The sequence below is a fragment of the Xiphophorus maculatus genome, chromosome 7 (genome assembly GCF_002775205.1).
Source record: "Xiphophorus maculatus strain JP 163 A chromosome 7, X_maculatus-5.0-male, whole genome shotgun sequence".
NCBI lineage: Eukaryota > Metazoa > Chordata > Actinopteri > Cyprinodontiformes > Poeciliidae > Xiphophorus > Xiphophorus maculatus.
Genome location: NC_036449.1, coordinates 12581435 through 12609076, shown reverse-complemented (window position 1 = coordinate 12609076; position 27642 = coordinate 12581435). Strand labels below are relative to the sequence as shown.

The 27642-nt window shown below is 40.4% G+C and overlaps 3 protein-coding genes across 5 annotated transcripts; 2 read left to right on the top strand and 1 right to left on the bottom strand.

Moving 5' to 3' along the window:
* The first annotated feature begins 39 nt into the window (after positions 1 to 39).
* cep97 (centrosomal protein 97) lies at positions 40 to 6082 on the top strand. Its single transcript, XM_005798118.3, has 11 exons — positions 40 to 296; positions 797 to 939; positions 1250 to 1408; positions 1508 to 1609; positions 1722 to 1835; positions 2366 to 2532; positions 2629 to 2793; positions 2896 to 3074; positions 3610 to 4261; positions 4396 to 4471; positions 5127 to 6082. The coding sequence occupies exons 1-11, from the start codon at positions 260 to 262 to the stop codon at positions 5598 to 5600; spliced, it is 2268 nt and encodes a 755-aa protein (XP_005798175.2). The 5' UTR covers positions 40 to 259; the 3' UTR covers positions 5601 to 6082.
* A 1123-nt stretch (positions 6083 to 7205) lies between these two features.
* On the top strand, positions 7206 to 17066 carry nxpe3 (neurexophilin and PC-esterase domain family member 3). 2 transcript variants are annotated; one of them, XM_023336613.1, is made up of 6 exons: positions 7206 to 7323; positions 8383 to 8563; positions 11900 to 12681; positions 13047 to 13114; positions 13205 to 13426; positions 13515 to 17066. In XM_023336613.1, the coding sequence occupies exons 2-6, from the start codon at positions 8471 to 8473 to the stop codon at positions 14075 to 14077; spliced, it is 1728 nt and encodes a 575-aa protein (XP_023192381.1). In that variant the 5' UTR covers positions 7206 to 7323; positions 8383 to 8470; the 3' UTR covers positions 14078 to 17066. The 2 variants fall into 2 exon arrangements, with proteins under 2 accessions (XP_023192381.1, XP_014323910.1); XM_014468424.2 differs by having other exon boundaries at positions 7207 to 7323; positions 13202 to 13426.
* Positions 17067 to 17480: 414 nt separating this feature from the next.
* Positions 17481 to 27079, bottom strand: LOC102231048 (NADP-dependent malic enzyme-like). 2 transcript variants are annotated; one of them, XM_023336612.1, is made up of 15 exons: positions 26657 to 27079; positions 26331 to 26563; positions 23659 to 23792; positions 22950 to 23099; positions 22580 to 22655; positions 21738 to 21899; positions 21507 to 21610; positions 21321 to 21430; positions 20955 to 21052; positions 20749 to 20862; positions 20562 to 20667; positions 19966 to 20108; positions 19678 to 19851; positions 19390 to 19488; positions 17481 to 18478 (listed from the first exon to the last, which is right to left on the bottom strand). In XM_023336612.1, the coding sequence occupies exons 2-15, from the start codon at positions 26556 to 26558 to the stop codon at positions 18317 to 18319; spliced, it is 1860 nt and encodes a 619-aa protein (XP_023192380.1). In that variant the 5' UTR covers positions 26559 to 26563; positions 26657 to 27079; the 3' UTR covers positions 17481 to 18316. The 2 variants fall into 2 exon arrangements, with proteins under 2 accessions (XP_023192380.1, XP_005798121.1); XM_005798064.3 differs by having other exon boundaries at positions 26943 to 27079.
* Positions 27080 to 27642: the final 563 nt, after the last annotated feature.

Genomic DNA, 27642 nt, shown 5'->3' with positions numbered 1-27642 from the left:
TTCGTTCAGCATTATTAATCCTTTTTCTTTATTTTCTAATCAAAATGTAGTTGGCGGGACTTGCGTACAACCGCGGACAATCAATGAGTTGTAGTCCTATCGGGGGGTGTTTTGTAAAGCACCCGTATGAAAGAGAAAGGCACGTAGAACTACGTTTCCCATAGAGCCCTCCGTGCCGCAGTTTGGCAACCTAAAGATGCTTCTTGTCTTTCCCACTGTAGCTGTTAGCTAAAGCTTAGCCTTGTCCTGAGCCGATAGGATGGGTGTATCAGACGTAAAGTGTGATACAAATGCTGGTAAGTAGAATAAATTGTAGTTTTTAGTTGAGAAATAGATAATTTGCGGAGTTTAATAGAAGACGTCGCGTAGGGCGCATCAGATGACAGCCGTTAGCAACCTAACGTTATCAGTACATAGAAACACCCAGTCAGTTACTCTAAATTAGACAAGAAGTTTACACGTTTCATGTTTTGTTTTGCTTATCTGTGAATCAAATCAATGCATATTATATATAGGTATCTTGTACGTGTTGTAGGATTATGAGAAAATATTTGTTAGGATGGTATTTTCTTGCTGCCCTTATTTTGTCCTCTTGATGGAATTGCATCGACTATTAAGCTCAGATAAGCTTTTTAAACATTTAAGTCTCAATACATTTGTCAGTCAAACTCGTTGCTTTTGTTTTAAAATGAAAGCCTTGTGTCTGCTGTTGTCATATAAAGTAATAAAATAATATTTGTGTGTGGCTTTTCTGACTGCTCTTTCCTCATCCTTAATTTCCTCCCCCCTGCCCCAGCTCCCGTGGTTGATCTTTCAGCTCGCAGTATGCAGAAGCTGGATCACAGTTTCACATGCTCCGAGGACACCCACACCCTCATCTTGGACCGTAACAACATCATGAAGCTGGATCACCTGGAACGTTGCCCAAGCCTTCAGCAGGTAGTGTTGGGAAAGACACACAGCACTCACTAGCAGGACTCTCAAGTATAAAAATTGATTCGAGTATTTTCCAGTTTGTTCCCTATCCCGCTGTCTAAAATATTCCTCCATCCATTGAAAATATTTGCCATACTGTGTACATTCATAATGAAGCTTTGTACTTAACCTTAAAATTGGCAAAATTAAAGGAAAGTATGCAACTTTGACTAGAAAAATGTGTAGAACTCATAGGTTTTATACTCTATAAACATTTGCTTTGATCTCTGTTTAATCTCTGTCTAATTTAAACTAATTATTTTCTATTAATCAGCTATCTGTAGCCAATAACCGATTGGTGAGAATGATGGGGGTCTCCCAACTCAGAGAGCTGAGAGTCCTCAATCTTCCCAATAACAGTATTGGCTACATTGAAGGGCTGCGAGATCTGTCCCATCTGACATGGCTCAACCTGTCAGGAAACAACATTAAGGTACGGAAATATTTATTCAGACATTGGCTATGTTGTAATTAATATGGTTGTATATTGATCAGATGATAAATCTTTAACAGTCTCCTCTATCCATCACAGGTCATTGAGCAACTGAACAGCTGTGTGTCTCTCCAGCACTTGGATCTTTCTGATAATAACATATCTTCCATAGGAGATCTGACTAAACTAGAGACATTAAAGGTAAGTCTTAATATTTACTTAAACAAAAAATCCAATACAACACTTTAATGATTCTTGTGTTGGAGGGGTTTTTTCCCTTATCAATGTGATCCATTTTCTGTCCACTTTGCAGACACTGCTGCTCCATGGAAACAGCATTACAACGCTCCGCACTGTTCCTGCTCATCTACCTGCCCATTTATCCATTCTCTCCCTGGCAGAAAATGAGATAAGGGATCTTAATGAAGTAATTGTCTACCATTTCCTTCTGTCCTAATTAGGATCCTAACTGAAATAAGGCTTGCTACAATAACAAATTTAGCTGAATGATAAATTGTCTCAGACGTTATTGTGATAAATAATGATATTGTTGTTTTGAGACCATTTTCAAATAATATAATGATAGTGGCATACTAATGTGAGAAAAACATCCTCAAAGATCAATAAACTTGAAATTTTAATGAGTATTTGACACTGGAACTCGTAGACTTTTTTTTTTTTTTAAAAGCGCCAAATTAAATAAAGTATGAAGTTTCTGTAAAGCAAATTGTCTTTCAAAAAAAGAGCTAGTTGAGACCAATGAAAACTTCTGTCATCCAGTTTTTGGTAGAAATGGAGAGAGACAAGAAAAATGATAAAATGTGGAAATACAAGTTATTTTAAAGCTTATTTTAAATTATTATACGATTAATTTATTTATCATTTATTGCAACTGGCCTAACTGAAGCACACAAATATTGTTTATCAGTGACAGTATTGAGTGTTGTTGTTGTTTAGGTGTCATATCTGGCCCCTCTTCATGAACTGGAGCAGCTGTCCATCATGTGCAACCCCTGCGTCATGGCGACGCCCTCGTTGCCGGGTTTCGATTATCGACCGTACATCATGAGTTGGTGCCTAAACCTGAAGGTCCTCGATGGCTACATAGTGACGCAAAAAGAAGGGTGAGCCCGTTTGCTACACTGCTACGGTTTACTTGTGAAGCTTTGTCAAAACATTTGAATCTAATTTGTGTTTTCTTTATCTGTTGATGACAATAGTCTCAAAGCAGAGTGGCTCTACAGTCAGGGGAAAGGTCGCTCATATCGACCTGGGCAGCATGTTCAGCTGGTTCAGTACCTGGCCACTGTTTGCCCTCTGACAGCATCACCTGCCCTGGAGACGGCAGAAGATGCCAAACTGGAGAAGATCCTCAGTAAACAGAGGTATTAGTGTGAATGTTGTGTTGCCTAACACAAGCATGAAATGGTTATTTCTACTCGCTTTTACAACATATAATTACCTCGAATTTGCTCATTTTGTGTCAGATTCCACCAACGGCAGCTGTTGGAGGAGACGCGCGGAGACTGTCCCAGTCCTCCTCGTCCAACCCAGCTGGATGTTGAAAGCCATAGCCCTTCACATGCAGCTTCACAGAGCGGAGACCAAGAGATGAAAAAAATCCCCACACCTCCACTGGCTGCTGCTCCGTCTGTCCAGGAGAACGGTGAGAAGACTGCTTTATCAGTTGCACTGGTAGTCATGATTCTTTGCTTTCGTTTTCATATCCAAACTATCACAGAGTGTCTGCGCAACCTTAAAAAGTCTTTAAATTCATGAATCTAAAATTAAGGCCTTAAAATATCTTAAAGTCATTATAGAAAAAGTAAGTTTGATTTAAATATATTAATCAAAGGTCTTAAATTTTGTTGTGGTAGGACTACTTAATCTGTAGATGTTCTATGAGGCAAAAGTTGGAGTTTCACGTTCTGTTACTTAGGTTGGTTAAGGCTACCAGCAACAAGCTGCTAATAGGTGGTCGCTTGCTAGCAAGCAAACAAACAAGCCATTAGCAGTTAGCACATGGCTCATTAGCAGCTGGCTTATGTTACGTGAGAAGCACAAACCTGCTGTTAAGAGCAATCCCCAAAAATGTTTCAGTTTTGGTTCCCTGCATTTCCTTTGTACATCTTAAAAAGTCTTAAATTTGAGTTGGTGGAACCTGCAGAAACCACGTGTTTACCCCTTCTGCTTTTCTACAGAGCCAGTCATGCAGTTTAACACTTGGGTAAGTTGTGATGCATCTCAGGGGTTGCTGCCAGTCGTTCGCAGCCCGAGGATTACAGGGGAGCACATTTTTTTGGAAGACGTGCAAACCGACGAGGACAAAATCAACAGCAGCTTTCCTTCCTCTGAGTCCACTTTCCTTCCCTTCACGTCTGACCTGGACCCACAAACGACCCACACCGACAGCGAAGACGAGACGGAGACGTTTGAGCCCGATTCTCTGGCTCCAAAGCGACCGTCGCAATCCAGAAATCCCAACCCTAACAAGACCAGTGAGTCGTCTCCGGCAGAAAAGAACCAGAGGAAAACTGGTGTAGAGAATATTGCATCTGTTGCCACGACAACAGCTGCATCCACGGCAATAGTTACCATGCCCAAAGATCCTACAGAGATGCCCTTTGACTTTGGGGAAGCAGAATGTAAAGACGCTGCAAAGCCGGCACAAGTGAGCTCGTCTGTCACTAAATTAAGTCTGCTGGAGGCAAATGAGGCGGCGGTTAGAATCCAGTGCTGGTGGCGAGGACACTACGTTCGATGTTTTCATCCCGCAGCCAAAGAGGTGCGCAGCGAAATCCGTCTGCGCCGAATGCAAGAACACATCCTCTTCCTGTCTGATAAGCTGGAAACGTAAGTTTCTTATCAACAGTGCTTATATAACAGATTTTGGTATGAGGGGAAAATAAAATCAGATTTGTTTCACTTTGTTGTGTATTAGCACATGTCAGAAACAAGATGTAATGTTGAATCTGTTGTGTCAGCAGGATGGAGAAGCAGTACGAGGAGGAGAGGCTTCAAAGGCTGGTTCAGGAAGAGGCGGTGAAGTTTCTATGGAAAGAGGTAAATAATTATTGTATTTATGATTAATAAAAAAAAATTTTAGCATCGGCATGTAAACGGTCGACACAAACCAAAATATTTAGACTTTTATTTTTCGCTATTTATGCAAAATTGACAAAGTGTTCTGCTGAAATGCTAGCAGAATACAGATCGATTTGATCAAGTTCATTCTTTGCTGCTTCTGATTCATTTTCTCGCCTGGCTTGTCAGTTTAGTTTGATGCCCATGTTATTGTAAGATGGTCACTTGAACATCGTTCAGTTAACTGTTAAAAGTTTGGTACATTATTTATAACCGAGCTCTGCATAGCACATCTGCACAACTTTTATTGTGCTACGTTGGTTGTGTTCCCTGATGTTTCTGATCTGAAGCCTTCAAAAAATGTTTACTTTCTAGCATTTTCTTCACTTCGCAGTCATTCACTAGTTTGTGTTGGTAACATTAATCCCAATGAAATTCACTGAAGTTTGTAATGTGACAAACTTTGAAAAGTGTTTTTGTAGTTACTTTTTCCACAGGAACAGCTGTATCCTTTTTTGGAACCATTTTCATGGGTACCAACTTATTAATCTTTCAGTTGTATTTGCTATCACTGGTGTGATTTTTCAGAGACGCAGCCTGATATTATTCCACTTGTTCCGTGTTCTTCATGTAGCTTCAGTCCATGCAGCAGTGGAAACAGTCGGTGGAAAACAAGCTTGCAGCCGTTGCACAACCAGCTCCGATCTATTCTCCCGGGGTTTGCCACACAGTCCCTCCTGCCGCCTCAAGCACCACAAACCCTCCCACCACAGACGTCTCCTTTCCAGACTCTGGATTCCAGTCGACCTATGAGCAGCAGGCGGCGCAGGAGGACAGCTTTCTGAGCAGCGGGACAGCCGACTCTCTGAAGACGGTTCGAGCGCTGAGCTCGGTTCGGAGTGGCTTCGCCGGCGTGGGCGACGGAGTGGACAGCGCAGGCTGCAGCCTGTTGGATGAATACCTGTCCTCTGTACAGCAGAGGGAGGAGGAGGCGGAGGAGGCGAACAGCGATAAAACAGAAACTCCGCAGGCCTCCCCAAGCAGGACAGCTTCGACCAACAACACCCCCACGCAGAAGGCGGCACAAAGCACTCCAGAGTTGGTCTGAGATCCTTCAGTCACTTATCCAGAATATGTGTTAATAATTATTCTGGCTGGGACTCAGACATTTTGTTCCTTAATAAGACCTTGATTAGGTCTATAAACTGCATTCTTCTTGATTACAAATAAAGCTCAATTTTAACTCTCAGAAGAAGCTTAAAACTCCACCTTACACTGAATATAACTTAAGCTATTTTGTACCATCTGTTCTGGTTATTACTGGACATTTAGTGCTATAAAAATATATTGATTGAATGTAGCAACAGAACTTATAGCAGTCAATGTGGACAAAGTTCATCAGTAACTACTGCAAATACAATTAGAGGCTGATGGTTACACAATGTATATGTTATTGTATTTTTTTTTGTATTTTTGATCTGTTTACCAATGTAGATTTTGTCAGCTTTTGGTCTGATAAGTTTTAGCTGTTGTGCTATCTTCAAAAATGTAAATAAATACGTAGATATGCATTACTGGCACAGAAGATCAGCACATGTCTGCCCTACTTGAATGACTTTCCTCTTTCTCATTTTGAAGACAAAAGTTTTCTTGTCTCGGCCCCTGTGCTCGGAAACCAAGTCATTTGTATTCACCTCCAAACTGGACTTTGCACTACTACAGTCAGTTCACAAGGCCCACTCTGTGCTCTGGATGATTGAGCTTCATCGTAATTTCCTTTCCCTTGTTTCATCGGCAGGAAGTGTTCTTCTCATGCTGGAGTCACAATTTGAGCATAGTGTTATTGTATATCCTTCCACGAATAACCATTTTCCACCCATCCATCTATTTTCTTACGCCCTTATCCCCTCAGGGCCTATCTCCAGCTGTCCACGGGTGAGACATCTGTTGGCTAACAAAACAAATTTAAATGAGTGTGTTGAAACAGTACACACCCTTCTGCCAGATGCAACTGGAAGTCAGAAAAACACCGTCTCCACAGACAATTGTTATTAATTAATGGAATGCAAGTGTCAAGAGGGTCATCTGAAAAATCCACTATCTGATGTAGTCAATTGCTAAGTGGAAAGAATAAAGCTATGATGATATAAAGAGCTTTTAGCAGTGGGTGGGTGAGTTTAACTTGGAGAGGAGAATAAATCTGTTCTGCTTCAGATAAAAAAACAATCTGAGAACAGTTCTGCCTGCTTCATTTGTTGATTTCAGCTCAAGACATAAATTCTTGCGATTGTTTTGCAACTTTGTACCTAAAGACGGTCATTATCTCCCTATTCTTAAAACTCTGCATCTTTGGAGCTTCATTTAAAAAGCAAAAAAACTGCAGTGGTGAACAGAAGTAACTCCTAGAGGTAAGGATGGAATCCCATTTGGGGTCATGAATTTGTCATTCTTGGGTCATAAGGTCAGAAATTTACCTAAATATCCTTAGCACCAAAAATGAGAACACATATGCATTTTAAAAATTTTGTCAAAGATAAAAACATGAATTGAAAATTGAAAAAAAAGCAACATGTTGACCAATACACTTGCTGTTTATTTTGATTACGTTGACACTGCACCACTCACCACCCTGATTTGCTTTAAATGCTTGTGTGCTCAGCCAAGAATTTGGCTGAGCACGTGTGTCAAACCCTGACCGCCAGGGGGCGCAGTTAAGCTCAGCAGCCATCTTCGGCACCGTTAACAGTGATTCTGCCTTTCATGTCCGGATGTTTTTCTCTCTCCTGGCCTTAATTCTCCATTTCTCCATCGGTTCGACGTCATTCTAACATGTAAGTAAGATATCATTACATAAAATAACGATTTCTGTTCTAGGCGGCATCTTTCTTGTCTTTCCTATTATAAATCTTCATATATAGGCCATTAAATGTTATTTGCCTGTGTATTTCGTATGTGAAGGTGTCGGTGCGCCCCGACATTACACGCAGTCATCTTTCTTCCGCTAAGATCATTTAAAAACATAACTGTCGCTCAGTCTGCATTATTGAGCAGGTTGTTTTGTTTTGCTCATTGCTTTGCTGATGTCTGCAAAGATTTTTTGGGGGGGGCTGTGAGGGAAATACATAAATGCAAAATTTTTAAGAGCTGTATTCAAATCATATCGCCCTGCCATACATCAAAACAGCAACTCGATTTCTCTGGCTGTGCTGTAGCAGCCGGAGTTCAGCTTTGTCCTTTGTTATGGCTTTATCCAGGGCTGGACCTAAGATGATGCTGCATTAAAAAAAAGACAATTCTTGTATCCCTTCTCACATAACTTTCTATTCTGCATGTAAATTACACTGTTGATGGTACATCGTTAAGAACTGCAGAAAAAAAATGAACTGCCTTTCAAAAAATAATTACTTGGCTATTTGGAAAATAGAATTTCCTAACTTTCACTATAATAGGATGTTTCGATGAGTAGCTATTTTCTTAGTCACTTCCAAATTTACAAAGATAAACCGCCAGTAAGATTTCTTTAAATAGGAGAAATGTTGTTCTTTGTTAAGTTATACCTGTATGTCAGGAAGAAAAGGATTCAGACGTTGAAAGTTCATAGACAATCTGACCAACTTAAAAAATGTATTTAAATATTTTCTTCTTAATTTGAGCTTTCCCTATCTATCTCCCTATCTATGGTTAAAAGGTTGGATTTTTCCTTAATTTTATTTTTAAATGATCACTGTGAGATTGTGATTACATCATAAATAATTCACTCCTAGTAAATTCAGTAGGAGTAACATGTGTCCAGTCCAGAAAGAATAATCTTACAAATTATGGTAATGTTTCCAAAATGGCTCTGCTCAATCTAATATTTTCTGCTCTGCCTCTCCATGTACTTATCACAGAGCTGATAAGTAAAATCATGCCATCATAGCTGTGGTGACGCGTGGAAAAAGAACAGGGCCTGATCATGAGAGACAAAAAGGAGACACCATGTACCAAAATCTGTCCAAGTATGCCTTGCTTTTCCTCTTTCTGTCGCTGTCGGGATTCATCTTCCTGTTGCGCAACATCCACACTCTGGAGGTAAGAAAGGATATATATGTTTGTTTTTTTTTAACAAAATGCGAGTGATATTTTCTTTTTCCTTTTAAAGCTTCAGGATGTTTTTTGTCTCATACCATACTGAAAAGACCTAGTAATTGCATTTCCATTGACCTTATGTTTATGCAATTTGACTTTAATTGTGTTTCCTATTTAGTGGAAACACTGCAATTGCGAATTTGTGTTTTTTTCAATATTAGTGGAATATTGACAAAGTTTTGGGCGCATTTGTAATGGAAACGCAGCAACTGAAAGTTTCAACAGATATGTGAAAAAATATTTATTAAAGTTACATACTGTAACTTTAGGCAATGCTATAAGCTACTAGGACTTTATTACTAAAAAGCATTTCTGGGCAAGTGAGACGCATTACCATATCTGAAGAGGGATTTCCTTTTTATGGTTTTATGCTACACACTACAATGAAATGTTTGCCACACTTAGTAAAACCTTACGCTCTAGCAGTCCAGATTTGCAAGATCAGCTGGAAAAACAATAACACAGCTGGTAAGTTCACTTATTTTCAGCAAAAACTGGGAAAAAATGTGAGGTGCAGAACGCACAGAAAACAGTTCAACAACCAGGAACAGAGACAACTTCCACATAGTGAAAGAGGAAGTGGTTGTCTTCTTATCAAATGGGGCTGCAGAGTTACTAAAAAGCCTACTTGCATTCATGCAAGTAGGCTTGCATGAATGCAAGAACTTTACACAAGAAATGGTAAAGTTCATACCATTTCTTGTGTAAAATGCCATGTGGCATCTTTCAATTGGTAAGGTCTCAGACACAAGTTGAAGGGTGATGCTTTGTGCCTAAACCTAAACCCTTTTTGCACCATTAATGCATTTCCCTTTTAATTCAGCTTTGACTTTCATTTTCTGCTCCTCCTCTCTAAATAGCCTCTCACCTTTGATCCAGACTTGTGAAAAGTCTGACACTCTGCAGTGTTGTGAGTTAGTTTGGGGAGTCGATTTTTGAAAACTGCCTCGTCTGTGGAGATCTTGAATTCAACTACAGAATGAATATGGGAATTTGTGTAACGGTTAAGATAATTTATTTATTTATTGTAAAATATATCTTGTGCCAAAGGTTCCCAAAAGTATTGCTGCCGGTTTGGAGGGGAACTTGCGTTGACTATAGTGATACCCAGTGTCATGAGCTGTGGTGGTGGAAGCGGTGAGGGAAATGCAGTAGACCCAGATGAGATGAATAATGGAAGTTTAATGATGAAAATAGGCTCAAATAAATACCAAAAGTCCAAAAACCTGGCAGCACAGTTGAGTGGAATGCTAGGGCTCAGCACTGGTAGCAAAAGGCTACACGAATGGACAAGGACCCGACAGAGACACTGAGACACAGGTGACATTAAATACGCAGGAGGTAATCAGGGAACGAGACACACCTGGGAATGAGACACACCTGGGAAACAATCAAGGGGAAGACAGGACAACACGAGACTCAGAAACACAGAAAACTCAAAATAAATACACAGAGAACTCAAATCAACACAGAGAAAAACCCAAATCCTCACACCCAGAAGAAATGTCAACTGCAAATACGCAATAAATATCCAGCATTGCTAACTAATTGTGATTTATGGATAAATAGCAACACCCTAAAGAATATGTTTTCAACTAGATAATGATTTATTTATTTTTTTGCTGTAAATAGAAACTACGTCAAAGGAAAACCGTTAAAAGTGCTTTACATCATAAAAACACAAAAATGAATAGTTGAAACATTCCATTTTTCCAAATGCTGTCATTTACACATTAAAATGTTGGTTAGTGTTTCATTAATTACGGCACAAAAGCAACTCTAAAAAAGTGAGGTTTTAGTCTGGATTTAAAGGAACTCAGTGTTTCGGCTGATTTACAATTTTCCGGAAGTTTGTTCCGGAGTTGTGGTGCACAGAAGCTGAATGCTGATAAATATTTATGACTTTGCTCAAATAACAAATTCCTAATAATGTTTGCTCTAATAACAAATTATTCCACCACAGCTCACTTCTCCTAGCACACAGTTAGCTTTTCTGAAAGCCCCATTATCACCAATGTAATGGCTCAAAGCTGCCAGATCACTCAAACCAACTATTATGAATTCTGTGTTTTCCTCTATCTCTTTTATCCGCTTCAAACTGCTTACACGCACACGCTGCAGCTTACATAGCCATGTTTATGTGTGACTGCCGGGAGTCATATGTCTCAAACTGATTAGACCACCCTTTAGGGAGGGTACAGATTGCAGAGAAAAATAAAAAGCTAAACTCGCACTACAATCTTTGCCTTACTTGTTGTGGCCCCAACGCTGGACGGTGAATGTGACTCTGTATCTGTTCCATTTGCATGACATGTATGGCTTGTAACATTTGCAAATCTCATTATTTCTTAAGGTAATTTACACTGAGGAGTTCTGGTCAGGTCCTGAAACTGGTTAACAAACCTGGGTGGTGCACAGAGACAGAAATGAATGAACTCCAACATAACAAATAACATTGAACCACTCGGCGATGAATGGCCAACATTCCCCACATCAGCATGGACTTCCTGCACACTTCTACGTTTCTATAGCTGAGTTACTAATTTATATTTATCTATTTAATAAACAGATATGAGATCAACGATGAGCGTCTCCGCTAATATCAACAGCCGTTGCAGCGCTGAATTGCCGTTGGCTTGCTGAGCCAGCAGTACTCCTGCAACAGATCATGTCAGAATTAAAGGGGCGAAGCTCTGGTTCATAACTCAGCCTTCACCTGCTGGGGATTTTCCCTCAGTGATTTTCCCAGGTCTGAATCTCATGAGGCTCTCCAAATGTATTCAGTGCTTTAAATACAAGTCAAGTTATTCCTCATTATCTTCAGCTTGCTGTGTGTTTTGCTAATGATCATATTTCTCAGATCTGATGGACACTTTAAGGGGAGACATAGTCTCATGTACTCCGCAGAACAGCTGCTGCTGTCTTTGCTTTATACTCCATCACACGTTGTTCTTCAACCCCAGCTTACCCATACTAGCTAGGCAATTGTTAGTGGTTACGAGATTATACTTACCTTCTGAGGTGGACGATCGGTGGGTCAGTTGGAACGCCCCAGCTTTCAATTGATCATAATGAATCAGTTCAGATCAAGGAATGAACAAATAATCTGCAATTGGCTAAAGAGCCCTTGTTGCAGAAAAACTGGTCTTACCTTTTACAATATTATCATTTCTACAGAGAAATTGCAATTGACAAAAGTCCATATTGATTTCAGCAAACAATGCAAGTCTACAGGGTGGCAGGCTGTGTGTGATACTCAACTATCTTCTTCTTTTTTAGAGTTGGAACTGCCACGCAATCTCAGCCTTTTACCAGTTTCAGACCAGGATCCACTCGTCTCTCGTGTCAGTGAACCTCCCAACATACAATCAGAACCTCACCTTCTGTGCCCATCTGGGCCAGAAACCATCTCCTGAGGATAAACTTGAAGAGCACTACTTGTTGGACTCAATAGCGTGGCCTGGCCCTCCAGCTCGTTTTGCTCCACTCAGCCTACGCCAGACAAGCGACCCTGTTCACAGCCTCTTCACCATCCTTCCCAATAAGGAAAGAAGAGAGTGGCGCATTGGGGACCAGCTGGAGGCTCTGGTCCAAATGCATGACTATCAGGGTCGTCCTAAGCGTTATGGCGGGGACTTCCTCCTTGCCAGGCTGCATTCTCCAGAGCTCGGAGCCGGTGTAGCTGGGACGGTGGTAGACCACAGGAATGGAATTTATTCTGCTCTGTTCCCGCTGCTCTGGGTCGGGGCCGCCCAGGTCGAGATTACGCTTGTGCACTCCAGCGAGGCAGTCGCTGTGCTGAAACACTTGAGGGAGCATCGGCCCGATCGGGTTTTCTTCAAGAGCCTGTTCCGCTTGGGCTTCTTGTCAGAAACGACAGTGTGTAACATGTGCTTACCCTCCGACCAGCATCCTCTGTGCAACTATACAGACCTCTACACGGGCGAACCCTGGTACTGCTACAAGCCCAAGATGCTCGGCTGTGACACCAGAATCAACCACGCCAAAGGGGGATATTTAAAACACCTCCTGACCAACCAGGAGGCTCTGCTCTTCCAGAGGTCTGTTGTGTTTTGTGGGTAAACAAATCATACTGGGTTACTCCAGTTCTGGAGTAACGATTCTGGAAATCAAGTGTTTTCCATGTCAGGAATATACTGTATGTGTAAAGGATGAGAACAAACTCAATCAATCCATCAATCAATCCATACATCCACTACCAATCAACCCAATCATTTAGTATGATGTACACTCACTATCAATACTATAATCTGCATCTGTAAACAGCAAGCACATTAGTAACTTTAGCTTGAGGATTGTTTTCTACAAACTCGTTACAAACTTGTTTACTAAAATATTAACATTTGTTTTCACTTAACTTTCACTCTAATTTGCTTTAAATAATATTTCACTGTCATTTTCCCAGTGGTGTAAACATCAAAGTTCAAATACACACCTCAGGAAAAGACAGAATCAACGTGCTGCCACCTGAAGGTAAAGTTTATACTTCTTTGTTCAGCAGTGTTTGTGTACTTCAGTGTCTGTGTATTTCATGGATTCATTTTTTTTCTCCCTTTGTAGCAGATGACGTTGAGAAGGAAAGCAGCTCTGTAAAAACAGACCCGGTTAAGCCCAAGCCTTCTGGATATTATCTAAAAGACTCATGGAGGCCGTTAGGAGGGACCGTAATGCGTCACTTCAATGAATCGGCGGCAATCACTCAGTGTTTGAGGAACAGGGTGATCAACATGTACGGAGACTCAACTGTTCGACAGTGGTTCGAGTACCTCATTACTTTGGTCCCAGGTGAGTAGTTGCTTGTTTCCGTCTCATTTTATTTATTTACTTCTACACATCCCTTGTTGCTCCTAACGCAACTTTTATTTATTCCCAGAAATGAAGGAGATAAATCTACACAGTCCTAAAAATGTGGGGCCCTTCATGGCCGTGGACACAACCCATAACATTCTGCTAAAGTACCGCTGCCACGGCCCGCCCATCCGCTTTTCCACTGTCCTGTCCAGCGAGTTGCGCTACATTTTCAATGAACTGGACGGCCTTTCCGGAGGCCCCAACACCGTGGTGGTCCTCAGCATCTGGGCCCACTTCAGCACCTTCCCCGTGGAGGTGTACATCCGGCGCCTGCGGCACATTCGGCGAGCGCTGTTGAGATTGCTGGGCCGGGCGCCGGAGACACTGGTGGTAATCCGGTCGGCCAACCTCCAAGCCCTGGATGAGGAGGTGAGCCTGTACAACAGCGACTGGTACTCCCTGCAGCTGGACACGGTGCTTAAGGCCATGTTCAGAGGCATGGATGTTCTCATGGTGGACGCCTGGGAAATGAGTTTGGCTCATCACCTCCCTCACGCCCTCCATCCTCCTCGGGCCATCGTGCAGAACATGATAGACATGCTTCTGTCTTACGTCTGCCCAGTGACAAAGTCAAGGACAAAGTAGAAGCTGCGACGTTTGGTGAAATAATCTGTTGTCGGAGGGAACGGGAATCCATATGTCAACTATACGGATCTGAACAGCTTTTCTTCTGTTCTGCTTCTTAGAGCTACCGTCCCAAATTTTATCGTGTTTAGGAACACGATATATTTATCATGTTCCTTGCTGTACATCATTTATTCCAGGAATGCCAAAGACTCTGGCAGAATCATTTCTTCATGCCTCTTTAATATGACAGGCTGAGGCAGGAAAAACATGTCTTATCTTTTGTATTCATCCCTTCATCACAAACACTATTCCTCCTGAATGCTACAAAAGGAAAATTTGGACAAAATGTACCTTAGAATCAAATATGAATTAATTATTGTAAAACATTACAAATCTGTACCAATTTAAATAGTTAAATGTTTCTGGTTGCCATGTTTTGACGCAGCCACCTGAGTAAGCACAAAATTCATGTTTGAAATGATAGTTTAAGAAGACTATCCACAACAGTGTTGCCTTATGTGGAAAAGCCTTGCTAGTGTTTTTTGGAGCATTGTCCTTCTGTGCAGTCCAGGTTTGCTTAAGGTGAACGTCACAAACTGGTGGTCAGACATTTTCACTCAGACGTTTCTGTTAGAAGGCGTTAGAGTCATCGTAGAGACTTGTTGTTTTTCTTGTAAGGCTTTTTGTTTTATGCGAGGGGTAGCAAGATGAACACTTTTCACTTTTCTCTTGTCAATCCACAGAGTATTTTCCCTCAATGAAACTTCAATTCATCAAGATGTTTTTGGGGCCAGTGTAAGAGAGGCATTCGTCTTCTTTTTGGTTAGCAGGCATTTTGTTTGCCTGAGAACTTTTCAATGTTTGCCTTTTTTTTAATACAATTAGTCACAAGAGTGCCTGGTGACTAATTCTGTCCAAAGAGAGCTCCTCATATGGTGTTGTTTTTCTTTTGTTTTTGGCTACTCCTCCCAAGGGCTTAGGGACTATTGTCACCACTGATAGATAAAAGCAGCTTTGGATAGATGTTTTTCTCTAGCAGAAAACTGCTCTACTTATTCACTGAGTTTATGTCACTGGTATTATTTTAGCATTTAGGTGTGACAAACAAGGAGAATCAGAAGAAATCTGTAAGACAAGCAAATACATTCTCACAGCAATGTAGATGTTTATTCTGTAGTACCAATCAATTATATCCACCTTTAGACTCCATGTGTACCTCCTGTTTTTAACAGGGAAATTGTTTGTCTGAAGCAACCGAGCCTTATAAATCTTTGCATTTTTCATAAAGTTAGCTGAAAAATATTATAAAACAAGCTTTTTTATTATTATTTTTGAGTGTAACATGTTTACAAACGTATTAACTCTCATTATGTTTTCTTTAATAGCATTTCACTCCTCAGTATGAGAAAATGTAAAGTGAATCAAATTTATACAGATTTCTGATCAAAGATTTGCCTCAAGAGCATGTTAGAATTTGCACAACAGTTAGTTTCATCATTGACTATTGATTTAGGTGAGAAATAATCATTGCTGGCTCGTGTTGGAATACATGAAAAGTTATGGAATATTTCTGAAGTGATTTCCAGGTGAGGATAATTATCTAGGATGTTTTCCTTGTTAAAGAAATGTGAAACTCTGTGAGCTATCAGTATTTTAAAAAAATATAATGAAAGTAAATGCACTTTTAAAGAGAAACTTTTACTTATCTTGTAATTTAGTACATGGAATAACCAAGGCTACTATATTTTTTTGGGAATTTGGGGGATTTTTAATTCTGTGGCATCTCACCACCTAAAGATATCAAAAATACCATGTGTGCCACTAGATACATACAATCCAAATCTATCAGCAAAGACCCAATAATGTTACTTAATCTCATGCTACCCTATGCTGACACTTTGTCTGTACCGATGAAGATGAACTCTCCTCGGCATGTAGAATGCTTGGAGTGGCTGACACATTAGGAGAGTCGGACCTAGTTTTAAACTCGTTCTGCTAATTATTTAGCCATTTGAGGGACATTCAGACTAGAGTATTAAACCAAAATCAGCCCAAGATGGTCAGACAAAGAAATGGAAAGAAAGTTTACTCTGTTTGCTCTTATGCAGGCTTATGCTGTAAATTTTGCAATCTTCATCCCAAAATACATACAAACATTTTCACATTTTGTCAAATACAACATATTTAACAAAATGAGTTCAGTTTTTCCACTCACATTTAATACTCGCATTTAACGAGCAGACACGCTTCCACTTTAATCAAAGATTAAATGATATTATATTTAAGCTTCTTTAATGGGACAAAAGAAGCCATTAGCTAATATGGCTTCTTTTATTCCATTAAAGAAGCTAATTACTTCTTTAATGGGATAAATCCTTGACAAACGCTCGTAATGATGAGTTACAATGAGCACTGGACAGCAAATAGCTTTTTCTGAACTTACTTTTAAAACTCTTAGAAATGGAGTTCAGGCAGGACCACGTTATTTGCTGTAAGGTGAAACAAGCAGGTGTTTTAGAGTCGGAAAAAGATGTTTACTGACCAACGTTATGGTGGCGACGACGGCAGTTGGAGTTGGCCCTGCAATCAGTGGGTCACTAGTTTGATGTCTGGTTCTGTCCTTGGGCAAGTCGCTACACCCACCTTCCCTGCTGGCGTTGATCAGCAGGGCAGATGGCACAATATAGCAGCCTTGCTTCTGTCAGACTGCTGCAGGGCAGCTGTGGCTACAATCTAGTAGCTGACCATCAGTGTGTGAATGAATGGAAATGACTGATCTCATTGTAAAGCATCTTTTAGAGACCTGGAAAGCTCTATATAGGTCCGATTTTATTTCTTACTTCCTCTTAGGAAATCAAGTTATTTGAGCATCAACGCAATGTTTTATCCTCAGACCTTTAAATAATGTTTCGTGCAAATCAGAATTTCTTTGATATAAGTTTGCCAAGACTGTTAATTTCCCCTTACTGTTGCTTATAATTTTTTAAATAAAGCATTTTATATTTAACTTTTGCTACATGATTATTTTCTTTTGTTTTTGCTAAATGTACCAATATAACCTGCTGTTATTGGTATTCTTCAAAGATTTAAGCAAAATCAAATGAAAACAAATTGTCTCTGGGACAGATTGTTGGTGATAAACCTGAAAAGATTTAATGCAAGACTGGTTCTCTGGCAAGCAGCAAAAGAAATTATGGGCAACCTCAAAAAAATGTCTCTACAAAACACAATTATGCAAACAGCTTTCATAAGACCAGCTAGAAACATAAAATAAATGTGTTTTTTTGTTGTTGTTGTGTTATTACACCTGGTCTCTTGCAGCTTTGGGTGCAGGTTTGTCCAACAAACTACAGAAAGAACACTCTTCATAGACAAATATCCACTTTACTGTTCAATCATATAAAAAAACAAACTTCACCACATTTTGTTAAGACTTTTATTTAAAAACGTACATGGTACTTTTTCCAAAACTTCAAGCATATCTCTAAGTGCTAAAGCCTGCACAGCATCCTTTCTCATAATAAAACATATAGAGCTTAAATCGCTTTGGCAAAAAAAAAAAAAACAACACCACTTGTACAGAACTGAAGGCAAACACCAGAGTCGTACAAAAACACCATGATGGGGACGATTACAATTAAACAATTAAAGTGTCCTTCGCTAAAAATAAAATTCTGACAGCAATGCAAAGCCAAAAGAGAATACGCTGATTAGAATACAAAAATAAAAACCAGTACAAGAACAAACGGAGCAGAGTGTATTACAAGAAGAATAACGGGACAGAATGATCCAATGATTTTAGCCGATGGAGCAGCAACCTCCTGAGGTCACAGAGTCAGGCACACCGAGACCGAGGGGGATGTTTGACTGCAGTTCAGACACGGCATCACAATGAATCCTCTGTTTTCTTGTGACGAGACACCAAAGCACTGCAAGGTACTGTGACACAACGCTGCACAGTAACTACTGACTGCAGCATCTTAGTTGAAAGAAACAAGTGAAAAGGTTTTGTGTACAAGTGGCACGATGGATTTTTTGATATGCTGCTTTGAGAACAGAACATAATCTTCATTTAGCAACGGATTAAATAAATACTACCAAAATAATAAATTCTCAATTCTCAGATGACTCATTGTTTGGTATCTATGGGTCCAATGCTTACAGAAATGTATATAAAAATATTCAGCTAAAAAAAAAAAAGGAAAGGGAGTGAAACTGTAGGCAACACCACAGCGGTATATAGATTTCAGAGAATGATTACACGTCCTGGACATTTATGGCCTCCTGCGGCCAGCTGTAAGTATCCAGAGTGAAGGAGTCGTAGTCAGGACTGTAGATCTGCGACAGCACAAACGCCTCCTTATCCTTGGGCTCAGGGTACACCGAAGCTATGTTGTTCTTGTATGCATAGTTGACGACCTGAAACAGGAACAAAGGGCAGGACGTTGAGATCAGTCAATTTGATTTGATCAACGAGGTAGAGATGTTTTGTAGCATCTCCTGGCCTGACCTCCAGCTCCCTCTGCTGGCTCTAGTAATCACTGCAGATGTTTCCTTCACTTTGGTCATCAAAGCAAATCAAAAGATTTATTTTATTATTAAAATGATTAGGACAAAGCACTAACAAATAAAGAGAAATACGTTGTTTGGGGGTTTTTTTTAACTTTTTTTCTATGAGTCTAATTTACACAATAAATTAGATTTTAAGAATGTTTATTATGGGAATTATTTTCCCACTCATTAGATGATGCAAAATCCAGTGGTTACTACATTTCGCACAAATTACAGGTTTTCTTACATCTCATTACCCCTATAATTAGTGTTAAAATGCTGAAAAGTTTATTTATTTTAGTAATTTCATTGTAAAGTGTAGCTCAGGAATTAATCCAACATCACTTATTTCCATTTATTTTGATATTTTGTGCTTACAGCTAATAAAAACTAAAGTCAAACCAAATTTAGTTTCAGATAAAATTAGAATATTCAATGAGAGCGAATAAAAAATACTTTTTAAGTTAGAAATGTTATTTTCTGTAACATTTTTATTAAAACTAATAAGGATCAAGGGTATATTGATCCTTATTTAACATCCATTTGTGCCATGTTGCTTTAATGTTAGATATGCTTTGTCTTTTGGATAAGAAGATGCACAGGAGAGAGATAGTTGGGATTGGCTGGAGGAACATGTTGTGAAGAGAAAATGTAATTACTAACATTATTTTAGTTACTTGCTAAGCTGGATAATAATATAGTCACTAATTCGTAAAATTTTCAGGAAGTTGCATGAGAAAATAGGTAATTGAAATATTGTTTAATATTACATCTCTCACCTTTACTGCGATCTTGAAGGACACTTCTCTGATGGTGCTTAGAGGTGGATAGAGTCTTCCTTCAGCCAGGTTCTCTTCTGTTACCATGTCAGCTATCGCCTGACAGAGACAAAAACAGGCACAGCGGGTATGATGATCAGACGTGAGGTTTTTACTTGACGGTTCAATCAGAGGGTTCGAGTTGAAAATGAAAGCGCAGAGATTCTGGGTTTGATGAAGCGTAAAGAGATTCAGCAGAAGCTGCTAAGCTTCTAGTTAGTGCGTCTTTTCTTTCAGTGAGGAACGGACCTCTGCAGTGGTGAGGAAAATGTCTTCAGATATGTGGCGCACGCCACAGGCTATAACGCCCAGGGCAACTCCTGGGAACACATAGGCGTTGTTTCCCTGACCGGGGAAGAAGATGCGTCCGTCTGGCAGGGTCACTTTGTCAAATGGACTCCCGCTGGCAAAGATGCCTCTGCCCTGATCACAGACAGAGTGAGGGGAGGAAACATGACAGTCTTGAAAAACAGTAATAAATACTTTTGCATGGCCCTGAAATACATCAACTGCAATATATGTGTGAAAATATATGACCTCTGTGAGTTTGTAGCACTGCTCTGCAGTACACTCAGCCTTGCTGGTGGGATTGCTCAGAGCAAAGATGATGGGCCTCTCGTTGAAAGACGCCATGTCTTTAATGATCTTCTCGGTGAACGCTCCTCCGATGGCAGCCACACCTTCAGCACAAACACCAGTCAGTTTTCTGACAATGATAATGATGAATACAGGATCTCTCCATTTCTAGGATTCTGCATCTTGGTTGGCAAAATCTGTTAAAAATTAAAGCTAACAATTATATTTGATCATCTTGTCAGATAAATTACTTTCGTACCATGTATTTTATTGTTGAAACTTTGATGAGATGTTAGAAATATTTGACAGCTCAATTTACATGCAGTTTGAAATATCAAACCATTGATTACATCGTCCAGGTTTTCGATGGTTCAGATTAAAGAGAAAGCAGTGAGTAAGCATTTTGCCGCTACGTTGTAAAGAAACGCTACGTGAAAAAGAGTCACCTCTCACAGATTTTCACTGAGTTTCCATAACTGGTTAGGAACAAAACAAATGTGGGTTACACACTGGTGACACAATGCGCTTAATTTTACCAGCATTTCCAGTTATCTCACCAATAATGGCGGTGGGTTTGATGGTTTCCACCGCCTCCTCCAGAGTCTTCAGGTGTGGATGTTCGTGAGCAAACTCAGCCTTCTCGTGGTTCAGATTGCCTCTTCCCTGTAGGAACAACAACTTTCTTTGTTTGTTTTCAAACCACATGGCGATTTACGTACAGCAACACGTGATTAGACATGTTACCTTCACAATAAGACCTTTTGAATCAACCATCCAAATCCTCTTGGCAGCATCTTCTCTAGACACTCCCTCTTTAGCCATGGCCATCATAAGTAGGTGGGCGATACCCATAGCAGCCTGGTCAGATAACAGCCAGAACAAAGTTAATTCTGTAACAAAGTCTCCCTTTAATGCCATTTTTAAATTTATCATCGTTTAGCTCGACTCGCCTCGCCTGCTCCCTGGAAAACAAAAGTGTGGTTCAACAGTTTGTCCTTTGTGATCCTCAGAGCAGCAAATATTCCAGCGACGGCTACAGATGCCGTGCCTGCAGAGAAAATTACCTTAATTGTGAAACAATATCTGCTTGTGACTCACTACATATCAGAAGTGTCAAACAAAACCAGTCAGACAAAACATTATCCTTCCACTTCACTCTACTTTGTTTAATCGTATAAAACCAACACAAAATAAAAGTATATTGAAGTGCAGAATGGAAAAATGTACAAAACTTTAATGGGTGCCAATTCTGCTTCTTCAAATGACAACAAAACCGATTGCAATGCCGACACCGACTCCTGTGACTAACAAAATACCTTGGATATCGTCGTTGAAGGTGCAGTAGCGATTCCTGTACTTGTTAAGGATACGAAAGGCGTTGCTGTTGGCGAAATCCTCAAACTGGATCAGGCAGTTCATCCCATACCTGCAGAGGAAATGCACCATCAGCCAAGCACCAAGATTACTATTTAACTTTAGTGAATAATTTCTGATGGACTCACTTGTCCGTGACTGCCTGCATGAACTCGTCGATGAGCTCGTCATACTCCTTTCCTCTGACTCTCTTGTGCTTCAGGCCGATGTAAAGAGGGTCGTCTAGAAGCGACTGGATGAGAACACAACAGATATTTCTGACTTCCTGAATTGGTTTTAGAGTTAATCATGCCGATAAATCAGGTTGATGTGCGGTTCTGCAACAAGAAAAACCCATTCTAGCGTTCTTGCGCACTCACCTGGTTGTCGGTGCCGACGTCCAGCAGCACAGGGAGACACTGCTGAGGAGGAACGCCGCCGCATGCCGTGTAGAGAGCCAGCTTCCCAACAGGAATTCCCATCCCATAGCTGCCCAGGTCTCCCAGTCCAAGGATACGCTCTCCATCCGTCACCACGATGGCCTTGACAGACACCAAGCATTACTTCACATTTTTCATCACAAAATGACTATGTAGTTTTAAAGCACAACAGCAAATTAGCTTCTGATTCTCATTCTTGTGCAGGGCCACTGATCTGCTTCGGTAGCATCTGGACTCACGTTGACACCATTTAAAAATCTGTAACTTTGACTTGTCAAATTAAGAATGGAGAATCCAAGACAAAATGCAGAGTCTTTACAAGGCTTATTATTATTGTAAAAATTCCTAAAAATATTAGCTTAAGGGTTTGGTTTAGCATTTTAGACCCACTTTAAAGCCTGACTGTAAAAACCAGACAGACAGTGAAATCGTCTCCTTTTGGGTTTTTTCGATACAAGACCAAAATTCAGAAGGGTTAAATGTTAAAATCAAGTTGGCAAATCAAAGATGATGCATGTCCATGTAGCAAATCAGTGTAAAAACCACTGTGTGGTTCATTAGGCTTCATTAGACTTCTCAATCAAAAAATACAAGAAGGAAAGTAGTCTGGGAGATCAAAACATTTGGCACACTCAATTTCCTTTTATCCATACTTATTCAGATCTGGAAAATCAAAGCTAATTCTACACAGTGCTCAATTTTCCCAGACTGTACAGGAACATGGTTAATGTGTGTTAACAGGTCAGGAGCAAGAGTAGAGCGTGTCAGTGCACGGTGTGTACCTTGATGTTGTCTACAGGCCAGGAGTTGAGCATGGTGGCAATGTGTCCCCGGTCATGGATGGTGATGAAGAGTCCTCTGCAAACACACGGGATGGCAGCATAAAATTAAATCAGTCATACAGACTAACATAAAGCATTTAAAAAGTCACAGATAAGTTTAACATCAAGTAAACACTATAAACACTATACTATAAAGTACAGCATAAAAACATCCATTGTCTAGAACCAGTAGGAGCTAGTGTCCAGGACATCAGAATAAAGAAAGAGTAGAAAAAGAAAAAATGTTTAATCATCACTGCTATACTGTAGAATAAAATCACACATTTATTTCTTTTGAATACTATGCAGCACTAGCAGGAACCAGCCTCACCGAGGCCTCCTAAAGGCGAGGCCGTACTGCTGACAGGCCAGGCCTACGGTGGGAGTGTACACGATGGGCATGAACTCCTCGATGTCGGAGGTCAACACCCGGTAGAACAGCTTCTCGTTCCTGTCCTGCAGAGTCATCAGTAGGATGTACCTGAAATGGACAGATTAGCACAAAATTACACTTTTTTTGTGTTAAAGTATATATTTTTAGAAATATCCCTTGAACTTTCCCATATTTTAACCTCAATCTTTGTTGTATTTTACTGGGATTTATGTTAGAACACAAGGAGGGAAAAGGATAAATGGTTGTCAAATTAATATTTTCCATGCATTTGTTAGAGACAAGAATAATTCAGAGGGATTCAATACAAATGAGTTAGTTTGATACTTATAGTAGTTCCAACATGTAGAATCCCTATGAAATACCTTAAAAGTTTGTGGGTATGAATACTTTCCAATGCTCTGGAAGGGGTTTTTTCTTACAATGTTCAAAGCAAATTCTCAACCAATGATAATCTGAGCCTTTAATCCCAGAATAAATAAATCTTGAATCCCTTGATTAAAAAAACAAAAAAAAACAAGCCGTAGGTGCAACAGCTGGAACATCCTAAAGAGGATTTTACTCTGCAAGCAGGACAGCGCAACTGATTAAACATCTGCAGTGTGATAATCTTGAACAGCACTTTGCCATGCTTTGCTGGGAGACTCACTTGTCCAGAGGGTTGGTGCGGGTTTCGTAGCTCCTCATGACACGCAGCACTTGAACATCCTGGGAGAGGAAGCAGGGGGGGATCAGGCCGTGGATGCCCAGCTGCATGCGCTCCTCTAGGGTGAACGCCATTCCCTGAAGGGTGGAACATCAATTATTATAAAACACTGTAATCCCGGGAAAGAATCTGCACCAAGAAAAAGGCTTTAAAATAAATAAAGACTGCAGCAAATATAGATCGCAGTGATTCATGCGTCTGTCATCAACCTCAGAGTGGAGTTGTGACTCATCGTATTCACATAAAAACAACAGTCTCTCTTTTGTGGTCACATTTCCACTCCAGCGAAAACAACATGTGGAAACTCAAGGGAGGAAACAACATGAGGCGAAGGGATTTGAAAGCAGTGATCGTATGCTGATCAGTCAGGAAGACAGTTTAGACAAAAGAAAAAAAAAACCTTAGAAGTTCAAAAAATCTCCAGTGGTCATTGGACAAGAGGCAGGGATCACCTTGGCAGGTCGCCGGTCTATCACAGGGGAACACACACACACACACACTCATGCACTCATGAGGGCAATTTAAAGAAAACAATTAATCTATGATGCAGATTTTTGCAATGTGGGTGGAAACCTGAGTTACTTGTAGGGCATTATATTAATTTAAAGTACATTTCTATTTGCTACACGTATTAACAGAATAAGCTTTATGGGCCAAGATTGTGTGCACAAACAAGAAATTTCACACACTCAGCATACAGGCCTAAAAAACTTCAGATGAAATAAAAAAAAATAAAAATAGGTTATCATTATGTTTGTACAGCCATTTCCCAATATATAAAAGAAACAAGGAAGAAAGGTTGTGTTTTTTTATTTTAAAAAAAAGCATAAGTTAGTATAAAAATGACCTTTATTGCACATGCCTTTACTAATCACAATTGATCAATGCGTTGAGGCCTTTTTTGCAGGTTTATTACCATTTGCATTGCCTCTTGTTAGATAATGTGTCTGATATGGAAGGACAGATGTGATACCAATGTGTGAGCCGGTTGGGTAATTTACTAAAAAAACAAAACTTTACAGCTTTAATTCTGAAAAGGAACTTTGTAAACTTGTAAAAGTAGTTTCCTCTAGTCCTGCATGCAGATGACTTGAAAAGCATCTGAGCGGGGGTGTGAGCTTTAATCTATTTATTCTGTCCAATGAAGCGAGCCCCTGCACCCACTCCCCTCTAAGCTCCACTTGTCTTTCATCGTCTCTCCCATTTCTCCCGCTAAAAACACAGAATCCACTCCGACTTTGTTCTACAGTGCATTTATTATAAATGCACACTTTTCTTTGGAACCTATTCCAACATTAGACGAACTACAATGTTTCAAACTAAACAGGACTTGCTGTAGCCACATAAGTGAAGGTCTCAGAAAGAAGACAATGGCACACTGCTTCCAGAACTGCAGAGTAAGAGAAAGTCATTTGGGAGGAAGTTTCCCTGGAAAATCCTCAAAGTAACTGCTTACACAGACGGAAAACCTTCACAACTCTCACAGAGTATTTTTAAAGTGGTGACAATTCCAGTGTTGCGCATTTTTACATGCAAACATAATATTTGTCCAGCTGGACAGTCTCACAGCAGCAGACGCTCCACACCAGACACTGACATTCCCCAAAATGCTAAAATTCAGAGTGATGGAAACAGAGATAAGACAGAAGAAAGAAATACCGTGCAGCCTTACTGTTAGCTGTTCGTGGAAACTATTTAATTAATTCTGGAGGCAATTAGTTGCACTGGATGTTATTTAGAAGAATCAGACTAAAAAGACACTTTCTTTTAATGTCAATGAAACACATTAACATTTTCTTTCATGTTAATGTAAGGAAAGAGAAAATCTCTTTTTTTTTTTTGTCAAAGTGTGACTCCATTTCCTGACTGTTTGCACATAAATGAACCTGTGAGGATGTGACGGCTGAGTCAGCATGGAGAGAAGAGAGAACTGAGAGCGACCTCTGAACATCTACAATCTAAGCAATAAACTGATCTTGAGCCTCTGCAGGAATCCTGGTGTCTTCATAGGCCGGAACAAGTTAGAAAAAACAAACTAACGCCATCATGATTGGTGGGGTAAAGAAAAATCCAGGAATACCACAGACAATGTTCTTTGAGGAGATTTTGATTATTTTCATTCAAACAGAACAGAGGAGGAATAGGAGTGTGATTCTTGTTCTGTGCTGTCTGTTAAATAATTAGCAGAGACTGTAAAAGGTGCTAAATACGAACATCACTCATGAAGCCAAACGTTCTGGCCTTTTACAGTGTTTATATACATGCCAACATCACAGCACGTTCTATGCAGGACGTTATGTTGGCTGTGCAAACATTTAACTTAATGTAGTGAGAGCTGAGTTTCTGAAGCACCTTTATGCATCCATTTACATTTTTCTCACAACTACAACTTTAAAAATATCACTTGATAATTATGTGTTATTAAAAGATTGTAAGATTAATACCTGAACACCAACTATAAAGTCTTAATTAAAAAGACTTTTAAAAAATAAGCAATGCTTAGCCTAGAAGTAAAGCCTGGTGGCCCACCAGGCTTATGATACACTGGGGGAAACCCTGGGTTATATATGCCATATAAAGTAAAGATGTTCACACCGGCAGATAAATAAACTAACCTTGTTCAGGTAGGGGTTCCTGGTGATGTCGTAGCCCCGCTTCTTGGTGTACACGCTGCCCTTCTGGTTGGTCCCAGAGTGGCAGACCCGGACAGGCTGGAGAGCGGCCCTGTCGGCCTGCGCTGCTCCCCCAGTGGGGCGACCAGGAGCGGCGACCAGCACCCTCATCCCGCCCGCAGCTGCGCGTCTGCACAGAGACAAAGCGGCTTTTCCTGGGAGGGAGTTCATTCTGCCTGCGGACACCGAGAATGCAAAAAACAACTCAGTGGAACATGACACATTACAGTTCGCCTGGAGGACATACAACCCCGGAATGCCAAACATACCGTGACTTATACAAGTTCAGCTTCTCCGTAAACAACCGACTTCAAGCGTTAAACCATTAGCTTCAAGCTGAGTCATTTATAAAGACAACAGGAGTCAACAGCCTCTGTGTTTCTCTGGACAGAATCACACTATAATAAAGATTAAACTAGTAGCCGAATGGTTAAACTCTTTTATATAAGAAGCTAGCCGCGGTTAGCACACGCAGCTCTCCAACAAACACGGTTTTCTGTGCAGATGAACCAGCTAAAACCAGCAAACTCAGAGCTGTTAGTCAGCGGGCCTCACCTGAAAACTGCGGGAATATGAAACGCACCAGACCTAATTGATCAGAGGAAAAGCTCCTCTGGCTCTACGGCTACCGATAGAACAGGCTGCTGTCTATCCGGAGGAAGGAGGCTCGACAGCTGATCCAGGGTCTCCTGACATTGGGCGGCTTCACTTCCGTGTCCAGGTTAGCCCGCCTCTCCAAGCCGCGCATCAGCCAATGAGAGACCCGCTCTGCGAGGACAGAAGCCCCGCCCTCAGCACGGCTGCTCTGTGACCATGAGCTCCATCTTTTGCGCCAACTTTCACTGGTGCGCTTGTCTAATCTCACGATAACTGCGGCCTTTATGCGCCTTCCAGTCATCCATGTTCTGCAAACTTGCAGCCTGAAGTATGCTGCTGAGTGTAACTAAATACAAGTTAATTTTATCGCACTGTTTATAAGTATAGTGGACTCTACCACTGGAACTACCGAATAAATTTAAACTCTTAGTCCGCCTAATAAACCTTTTATAAATATCATAAATAAGGCTAAATAATTTTGGAAATCATAGATCTGCCTTTACCGGTGCAAAGATTGGTGCAGCTGAGGTAAACTGAAGTAAATTTACAGACGTTTTAGTAAAATAAATAAATACTGAGGGGTTTTGCCTTTGGCACAATCTACAAAAGTGAGAATTTTATTGTTTCCACTTCCTAAACTTTTGTCTAAAATTGCTTG